The 10,033-nt window shown below is 50.0% G+C and overlaps 1 protein-coding gene across 1 annotated transcript in view; it reads left to right on the forward strand.

Annotated features, from left to right (window-relative positions):
* The first annotated feature begins 209 nt into the window (after window positions 1-209).
* The window catches only part of LOC112119442 (zinc finger protein 665-like), a 49,632-nt gene continuing 39,808 nt past the window's right edge, over window positions 210-10,033 (forward strand). Inside the window, exons 1-3 of the mRNA XM_029913025.1 lie at window positions 210-994; window positions 1,538-2,556; window positions 6,133-6,139. Coding sequence (XP_029768885.1) covers window positions 985-994; window positions 1,538-2,556; window positions 6,133-6,139 — 1,036 coding nt within the window. The 5' untranslated portion in view covers window positions 210-984. The remainder of the gene's footprint in view (window positions 995-1,537; window positions 2,557-6,132; window positions 6,140-10,033) is intronic.

Genomic DNA, 10,033 nt, shown 5'->3' on the forward strand with positions numbered 1-10,033 from the left:
TGAGCCTCATATGGGTACTGGGGTAGTGATAGTGTTCAAATCTGGGATCATTTGAGCAAGGATTTCCTGAGTAGCCCCCCCGAAAAAGCAATATTTTACTTAAAAAAAAAACCCCAAGTCTCATTCACCTACCATGTTTTTTTGCACACCTAGGACACTAACCCCTCCTCAAATTGATCTCAGTCACCTGGGGTTTATCTCAACTCAAGCATGGCAACCCAGTGCCCTTTTGGGGAAGCCACATTGAAAAAGTTATTAACATTACAGTCTGGAACGTCAGGTCAGCATGTGCCAAAGCGATGCACTTAGCACTGTGAAATTCACATGTGCAGCAAGACCTGTGCACAGTTGAAGCCAGAGGCTTTCCAGGTAGTGACAGGGGGTATACTGTGGTTATGGACCCTGACCCATGAACTGTGTGTTCGAGCCCTGCCCTAAGCAGTTTTCAAGACCGTGTGTCCTGTGCTCCTTGCATTCTACACGGGCTTCTTTTGGAAACTTTTTCCGGAGACCAAACTTTCTGGTTTAAGAGCAATATTAAAGTAGGAGGGAATGGGGCAGATGGGGTGTACGTACCTCACTGTGTTTTTAAACCAAGGTGCACAGATTTTGCATGTCCCTCCCTTCCCAGGATTGGGTCCATGCTGGGATAGGGCTCTGGTCATGGCAGGTTCAGAAAGGGGTAAGAGGTGGCACAACTTCCGTGCCAGAGTCAGAACATCCCCCAGTGTGTGGAGCTCCCTGTGGGACCCGCCCATCTCTCAGGAACCATCTGACCCCGCCAAAGGATCTCCAGGAATATTTTCCCCACCCACTCAAGACATCTGCAAATGATGCTGTCTCCGACTAACTAGTCTCACCTGTTTTTCTTTCTGTGGAGCAGTTCCAGTTTCCCAAACGTAATGTGATTTCCTGGCTAGAACCAGAGGCAGAGCCGTGAATCCCAAATCTCCAGGGCTTTGAGGAAAGGAAGATCCTTAAAACATGAACACAGGTAAGGAGTTGGTGAAATGGATGCAGAAATTATCGGTCACTGGAGTTAGTGGCTGGGATTCCCATAAAGGCTTCATGCACGCCCAGGAGCGCCGCCAGCCTTTCCGCCGCCCTAGGCGGCGGAAGGTCCCACCCCGAAATGCTGCCCCCTACAGAGGCAGTCCCGCCACCGAAATACCGCCGTGGTCGCCGCCCCCCAAATTGTAGTGCCCTAGGTGACCACCTAGGTCGCCTAATGGGTTGCGCCGGCCCTGTGCACGCCCCAGTATTCTGCCTCATCTCACCCAAGTCCTCAGCAGGTATCGTATCTTCATGGCAGGTATTGCTTATGGCTTCCCTTCCACCCTGAGGCCAGGCTGTCACTCCCTTGCCATTAACATTTTTTTTTTTTTTTTTTAAGTAAGGGCGGGGGATTTGGCTCCTGATTTTTTTCAGTCTCCCCAGCAGTTATTTTGGTTTGTTCCCCCCATTTCCCATTCCCCTTTCTGAGGGTTCCTTTCTCCATGGCAGAGGAAACATTTCATGTCTGGATTCTCTTCCCCAGCAGGTGATGGGATGGTGGGTGAGAACCAGGAAGAGAATCCACAGCAGGAAGGTCCTGAGCAAGTGGAACCATGTGGGACAGTATCAGGAAGATCCAAAGGGGACGTTTCCTTGAGTCCTGAGCAAGAAGAAGGCCGTGAGACTCAGCGCAGGTCAGAGAGGCAGAAGAGCAACCAGCAAAGGAAGAGACAGGATGAATCCACTTGCCAAGCGAGAAGTTTGGAGGATCCTAGTGAAATCATGGTCCAACAACGAGTCCATATGAAAGAGAAACTGTATAACTGCCCCGAGTGTGGGAAAAGCTTTGCTCAGATATCAAACCTCCTGGTACATCAGAGAATCCACACGAGGGAGAGGCCCTATAAATGCCCTGACTGCGGGGAAAGCTTCACGCGGAACTCGGACATTATTTCCCATCGCTCAGTCCACACAGGAGACAGGCCCTATAGCTGCCTTGAGTGTGGAAAATGCTTTGCTAATTTCTCATCCCTTATTTCACATAGACGAATCCACACGGGGGAGAGACCCTATACGTGCCCTGACTGCGGGAAGAGCTTCAAGCGGAGCTCAGACCTTAGTAAACATCGGAGACTCCACACAGGAGAGACGCCCTATAAATGCCCTGAATGTGGGAAAAGTTTCACTCAGAGCTCAAACCTGGTTTCGCACCAGAGAATCCACACAGGAGAGACACCCTATAAATGCCCCGAGTGTGGGAAAAGCTTCAAACAAAGATTCAGCCTCATCGTACATCAGAGAATCCACATCGGAGAGAGATCCTATAAATGCCCCGACTGTGGGAAAAGGTTTAGTAACAGCTCCCAACTTATTAGACATCGACGAATCCACACAGGAGAGAAGCCCTATAACTGCTCTGAATGTGGGAAAAGCTTCAGTCAGAGCTGGGGAGTCCTTAGACATCAGAGAATCCATTCAGCAGAGACACCCTATAAATGTTCTGTCTGTGGGAAAAGCTACAAGGGGAAGGATTCGCTGAAGTCACATCAGAAAGTGCACACAGCATAGAAGGTTTCAGGAGCTCTCCCTGTGGGGCAATGGGTCTCTGCCCTCTGGAAGCAGGTTTCATCTGAGGATGGTCTGGGTAGGGAAAGCAGGCTGGTGGCTGGTCTGGGTTTCAGTGGGGGGTGGTTGGTTAGGGGCCGGGGAGGAGGAAACACTGGGTACTTGGTAGATGGGGCATTTTAGGGTCTGGGGGGAGCAGGTGATGGTATCAGTGGGGAGACATTTCTGTGGCTTTCACACACACTTTCCAATGTAGAGAAGAGACAAAAATCCCCCTTGTAGTTTGTCTGAGTTGTCCCTGCAGCTCCTAAGGCCCCTCAAGGTGAGGGCAGGGGGACGTTTTTGAAGGGAGCAGCAAGGGGCCCTGCAGGACTGTAGTTCATAGAATCATAGGACTGGAAGGGACCTTGAGAAGTCATCTAGTCCAGTCCCCTGCACTCGTGGCAGAACCAAGTAGACCATCCCTGACAGGTGTTTGGAGATTTTTTTAAGAGCAGGTTAGACAATGATGGAGATTCCACAGCCTCCCTAGGCAATTTATTCCAGTGTGTAACCACCCTGACAGTTAAGAAGTTTTTCCTAATGTCCCACTTAAACCTCCCTTGCTGCAATTTAAGCCCATTTCTTCTTGTCCTGTCCTCAAAGGTTAAGAAGAACAATTTTTCTCCCTCCTCCTTGTAACAACCTTTTAAGTACTTGAAAACTGTTCTCATGTCCCCTCTCAGTCTTCTCTTTTGCAGACTAAACAAACCCAATTTTTTCAATCTTCCCTCATAGGTCATGTTTTCTAGACCTTTAATCATTTTTGTTGCCCTTCTCTAGACTTGCTCCAATTTGTCCACATCTTTCCTGAAATGTGGCACCCAGAGCACGTGCTGATTAGGCCTCAACTGGAATAGAGCGGAAGAATTACTTCTCGTGTCTTGCTTGCTTACAATTAGTTATAAAATAGCAAGAGCTGCCTATCTGAAGCGACAGGATTCAGAGTGATGCTCAATTTATTTGGTGTCTCTGCAGCTGCAGGGAGGCAGGGGACGGAGACCGGAAAACTCATAGGAATACATTCCCCCGAAAGGATTCCGCTGTCCCAGTGTGGGCAGGATGGTGTAATAGAGCAGGGGCTATCGGTTCTCTGGACTCCTAGGATCTCGTCTCAAATCTGAGTGGAGCAAGGGCAGAGAGCCTGGCAGTCAGGGCTCCTGGGTTCGATACCCAATTCTGCTAGTGTCCCCTTGTGCGATCATGGTTCACTCACTTCCTTTCCTCTCTGGGGGTCTGTTCCTCCCATCTCTACAATGGGGTTAATAGCAGATGCCCACCTCCGTGTGGAGTCGTGAGGGGTTGCTGATCACGGGGTGTTCAGTGGCTCAGGAGGACAGAGGTGCCAAGAGAGGGAAAATGTCATTATTATTATTATTATTATTATTACTGTATTGTATTAGTCTCTGACACTCCTGTCCCTTCCCAGCTCTCTCTGTTGGGGGATGGTTTTCCTGAGTTAGCTAGAGTCCCTTGTCCATGTTTTCAGGCAGGGGATTATGCTGAAATAGCTTCCCGGGAAGGGATTCTCCCCTCCTCTCTGGACAGAGGGTGGGGGAGATGGGCTGTCATGGGTCTGTTTCAAGTTTCAGGGAATCTTTGACCTTTTTACCTCAGTAGGTTTCTTTTTTGCCCAAATAAATGTCTAATAAAACATTCCTGGTCTGTTCTGGTCCCCCAAGAATTTCCTTCATTTTTGGGCTCTAGGGCCAGGGGAAAAGTTCCCCACACCTGTTCAGTTTCCTTCCTGAGGAGGAATCACTTACTCCCCAGCCCTTCTGCTGACATCTCTTGTGAGGTCTAAAGGTTTAATTTCAGGAGAGGGCCATGCAGCTTTCAGAGAACTCAGCTAATTTACCTTCTTCTTCGTGTTTCTGGACCATGTTGCAATCTGAAAAAAACAAGCGAGTGCTGTGTACTTTGCATGGGTTTTATTAGAAAATATAATCAAGCAAATATGTAGATTAAACAAACACATAACTGAGGCTAAAACTATTATAACTTCACTAAACTCAGATGGAGTTGATCATGGTATTGTTTCAAATTTACAACTGAGATTGAGTCAATACATCACTGGATTAACAATGCTGGGGTTTTTTGGATCATCGATTTCAGATTGAATTAATAATGCAGGTACTCAAATCCTGAGGCTGATGAAAGAATCGCTTTTCGTTAATCCTGCAGCAGGAGACCGGAGGAGGTGGCTTTAATCTAACACCCTCCGTGACAGGTGCAAGACCTTGGAAGCATGGAAACACAAAAGACTATTGTAATGATATGTGCCATTGGCATTTTGTATCTGTAAATGTTGTATGTACCTTTGGGAAGTAGGGATTATAAGATTGCGCCATGGGGGAAGCTTAACTGAGCTTCTCCAGGAACTAAATCCAGTGGTGGTTAATTACTGAAGATCCCAGGGCAGGTAAACAGCCCAAGAGCAGCACCACCTCCTTGGCTGAATTGCATAGACTGGCTCAGACCAGGTTCAAGAGGCCCAGGAGTCAAAGAAGGAGCTTGTGGTATAAAAGGCCACCCTGAACTGATGGAAATCCCTTGTTATGAGATAGTAGCCAAGAGGGCAAAACCCTGCTGGAAGGACTGGAAAGCTAAGAGGGTCTCCCTGTGGAAGACGGCTGACAGCTGATAAGCTAGCATGCACACAGACTGGTGGTTGTTTTATGATATGTGTTCTCTGTAATGTTTTTGTCCTAAAATAAATGTACGGTGCTCCATGAAAGCTGGCTGGTCACTGTAACCCTGAAAGTCCCTTCTGAAGTCTCCCAAATCCCCTTCTCACCCCGACAGGTGCCAGCATAACGTTCATGTTTAGCTCCCGACCGTTCGTTCCTCCCAGTGGCTGCAGTGGAGACAACTCACGTAGGGGATTTTCAGGGACTTGCTGGGGGGTTCATCCTGGAGCCAAATTTCCAGCCCCAGATTTGCCCAGCCCCAACAGGTAGGAATAGGGCTCAAGGTATTTACCAGACTCTCACTGCCAGAGGTGGATACCACAGATAAATGAAGAACCACCCAGCAAGACCCATGGTTGATGCCCATTCCCCACATGCACCCTGGTAGCATTTGACTATCATGTGTTCCATGCATTTGGGAAGTTCATCTGCTTTAACAGTGCTGAGGTCCCAGGAGCCCAATGGTGCAGGACAAACTATCAAAAGTAACAGCACCAAGAACAACCAGTCATATTTAGCTGTGACACCATAACCAATCAGCTGCAGGGATCCTCTGTGAAGGGGTCTGTCTCATCACTCGTCTCCTGAAACATGCCATAGCCTCACGTGGATGTTTGGAAAATAGATACACCCAGCAGCAGCAGCCATGGCAGTAGAAAATCGGAGATCAGGAATGCTATCCCTGGCTCTGGGAAGATGGTGTGGTGTACTGGTTAGAGTAGGGTAACCAGATGTCCCGATTTTATAGGGACAATCCCAATTTTGGGGTCTTTTTCTTATATAGGCTCCTATTACCCCACACCGCCTGTCCCGATTTTTCACACTTGCTGTCTGGTCACCCTAGGTTAGAGGTAGGCTCACAAAAGCATTTATTTGTGGAACAATCAATCTGAAAGGCAGCCTGGCCGAGTGGCTAAAATCTAGCTCTAGCAGATTGGTGATCTGGAGTAAAATCCTGGCTCCCTTGAAGCCTGTTTGAAAAAAACCATCAATTTCAGTGGGGCCGGAATTCACCAGTGGGGTCTATTGCCACCCCTGTCTGAACTGACCTGGTGCAATCTTTCTGTTCATTTATTTGTAAAGTGAGCAGGTGGCAGCTCATGCGTGTTGTTAAATCAGGGGCTTCCTGTCTCTCTGCCTGTCCAACACAGACAGGCTCTCCCTCCCCAACCCTCCTCACAGAGGGGTGCACTGTGGAGTGGGCCCCTCTGATGAGAAGCTGGGCAGAGGATGCAGGAACAGTGCAGGGACTTACATGGAGTCATGGGGGCTATTGTTAAGGGGGACAAACACAGGGAGTGTGGCGGTGGGGGGCGGCGAAGAGGCAAGGCTGAAACCTGCAAGCCCAGAGGTGCCAGGACTAGAAACTGCCCAGCCCAGAAGTGCCAGGGCTAGGAACTGCCAAGCCTAGAGGTGCCGGAGTTCAGCCCGGCAAGCCCTGGCACAATTAAGCGCTGCCTCCCTCCACCTATTTCATCCTCCTCTGGGCATGTCTTGCCCCGTGCACAAATTCTGCGCATCCCTCTCCTCCCCCTTTAGCTCCCATGTACTGTATAGCAGGGAGCAGATTCGGAGGGCAGGAGGCTTCAGCAGATGTTACTGAGCATGCTCGGATCCCTGCACATTTCCCCCCCGCCGCCTTTTGGGAGGATCTGATTGTTCTGCAGCCTGTGGGGGTGAGCAGGGGGGGCGGCTGTAGTCCTTTTCACACGCCACTTTCCTCCAGGGAACCCCTAATCTCTGCAGACAAGTGCTCTGGGCATTGCTTGCAGCCTGTCCCAGACCCAGGGAGGGCTGCAGCCCGGGTTGGTATCGAGGGGCACAGGAAGGGGCTGGATCAGCTGAGAGCGGTGGGCTGTATCTGGTGTTGGCAGGGGGGAGGCAGAGATATGGGCTCCTAGGTGCGTCTGCTTTGCAAATAATCATAATAATGAATAATTGTAATAACAGGGATGAGAGACTGCGGCTCCTGCATTGCAGTTGCTCCTAACCCGAGCTGTTTAAAGTTGTTGCTGCCTCCATTGTGAGCCGGGAGCCCGGGCTGAGCCGCTGCTGCTCCCCAGCGGGGTCTGTGCTGGGAGAGACCTGCATTAACCGCCCCCCCCGTGCCCAGCCGGGAGCACTTTCTGCGGGGGCTGGAACCAGCCCCTGGGACAGGCCCGGGGCTCTGCCGACACCAGCCCCTGAGCCGGAGCCTGCAGGTAAGAACTGATTCAGCTATGGGAGAGCGAGTGCCCCTGGGAATGGGACAATGGCGGGGCGGGGCGGGGGGGGGACTAATGGGGGGAGGCCGCAGGAGAAATAAATGCGGAGCTAGGTTAGGTGTGGGAAGTTAACCGGCCTGTGCTGGGTTGGAGCTTCTTGGGGTATGGCTGCATCCATGGTAGCGTTTATAGCAGCATAAATATATAGGTAAAAAAATCGCGCCCCCTAGGTGACATGATACCAGTGTAACTCCTCTAGTATAAACCAGAGCTTAACGGCTCTGTGCCTCAGTTTCCCACATGAATGGTGCTCTCCTGTCACTTGGGGGTATTGGGAGGATAAATAATTTTTTTAAACTGGTGCTCAGGTACTAGGTTTTGGGGGCCAGGTAAGGACCATAGAGAGCAAAGCAGCCCCTGGCGAATACGGCACACTAGCTCTTTTTCAGAAACCTCCCCCTCAGCTTTTTAAAGGAAATGGGAACTCATGAATGTGAGTATCTGCTGAGCCGGGGTTCTCAACCTTTCTCTTTCTGAGCCCCTCTCCCCCCCAACAATCTGTAAAAACTCCACAGCCCACCTATGCCACAACAACTGGTTTTCTGCATATACAAGCAGGAGCGCCATCAGCTTTTCTGCCGCCCTAGGCGGCGGAAGGTCCCGCCCCAAAATGCCGCCCCCCACAGAGGCGGCGGAAGGTCCCGCCTCTGAAATACCGCTGCGGTCGCTGCCCCCCAAATTGTAGTGCCCTAGGCGACCGCCTAGGTCGCCTAATGGGTTGCGCCAGCCCTGTATACAAGCCAGGGCCAGCGTTAGGGGGTCGCAAGTGGGGCAGTTGCCCAGAGCCCCATGCCACAAGGGGCCCTGCAAAGCTACATTGCTCAGGTTTCCCCTTCAGCCCCGTGTGGCAGGGCTCAGGACCCCGGGCTTCAGACCCATGCAGTGGGGCTTTGGCTTTCTGTCCTGGGCCCCAGCGAGACTTAACGCTGGCCCTGCTTGGCAGAGCCCCTGAAACCTGCTCTCGGCCCCCCATCTGGCCCCAGACCCCTCACTGAGAGCCACTGGGCTATAGAAATAGGAGACACTGCTGCATCTCAGGTGGGTAGGTGTATAGGAGCTATAGGAATAGAGACACGCAGGGTGATGTGCCTTGCTGGAGCACTTCTATGCATGCACTCACACGGGAAGAGAGATCTCTTGCCCTTGCCTCTTGCCCTTAGTATGTGTCATAGAGGCGTAGGAGATGCCTGTGTATGTGACTGTGGGTGCTGTGGAGGGGTGCCAGGGGCTTGTGGCTATATGTGCTGTAGAAATGTACCAGATGTCCCCAGTGCATCAGTAGGCTCCATAGGCCATGGTGTCTGTGCTACCAATGTGTGGGCTATGCTATGTGCATATGCAGGAGTCATTATTGATCATTTCTCCAGGATGGGGGGCTACATGCTCTATTGGGGGATTGCCTCCTCTGCCAGCAGTCTCCTTTCCTGTTCAGTAGCAGGTTGCCAGATGCGAGCATGTGAAGGTGCTGCAGAACTGCAAGGAGCTGTATATGTATAGGGATGTTGGGTCTATACACAGTCTATGGGAGTGCAGGGGACTGTATGAGTGTTTAGCTAGCTATATGCATAGGTGATATATACTAATGTACTGGCTCTCAGACTACTGTACCCCTTGCAGGAGTCTGATTTGACTTGCATACCCCAAGTTTCCCTTTACTTAAAAATGACGTGCTTACAGAATCAGACATAAAAATACAAAAGGATCATAGCCCACTGATACTGAAAAATTGCTTCCTTTCTCATTTTTACCATATAATTATAAAATAAATCTACTGGAAATATTGTACTTACATTGCAGTGTATAGTATATAGAGCAGTATAAACAAGTCATTGTCGGTATGAAATTTGTTTGTACTGACTTCGCTAGTACTTTTTATGTAGCCTGTTGTAAAACTAGGTAAATATCTAGATGAGTTGATGTACCCCCTGGAAGACCTCTGCATACCCCCAGGGGGGTCACATACCCCTGGTTGAGAACCACTGTACTAACTAACTAATTGAGGGTATGTGGGTGAGGATAAAAAGGGAAAAGAACAATAGCAATGTTATGGTGGGGGGTCTATTATAGCTCACCAAATCAGGAAGAGGAAGTGGATGAGGCATTTTCCAAGCAGGTAACAGGATTAGCTAACACGTGAGTCAGTACTGATGGGGGATTTTAACTTCCCTGATATCTACTGGAAGACTAATACAGCGAAACATAGTGTGTCCTGCAACTTCTTGGCGTGTGTAGGGGACAGCTTTCTGATTCAGAAAGTTGAGGAAACAACTAGGGGGTCATCCCTTTTGGATCTGGTTTTGACCAACAGGGATGAATTAGTTGCGAACCTGAAGGTGGTCAGGAACTTGGGAAGAAATGATCATGATCTGATAGAATTCAAGATCCTAAGGAAAGGAGGACCAGCAAACCAAGGACACTGGACTTCAGAAAGGTGGATTTCAGCCAACTCAGAGAAATAATAGGCAAGGTCCCATGGAGAGA

Source organism: Terrapene carolina, unplaced genomic scaffold, assembly GCF_002925995.2.
Source record: "Terrapene carolina triunguis isolate 2854851 unplaced genomic scaffold, T_m_triunguis-2.0 Scaffold421, whole genome shotgun sequence".
Taxonomy (NCBI): Eukaryota; Metazoa; Chordata; order Testudines; family Emydidae; genus Terrapene; species Terrapene triunguis.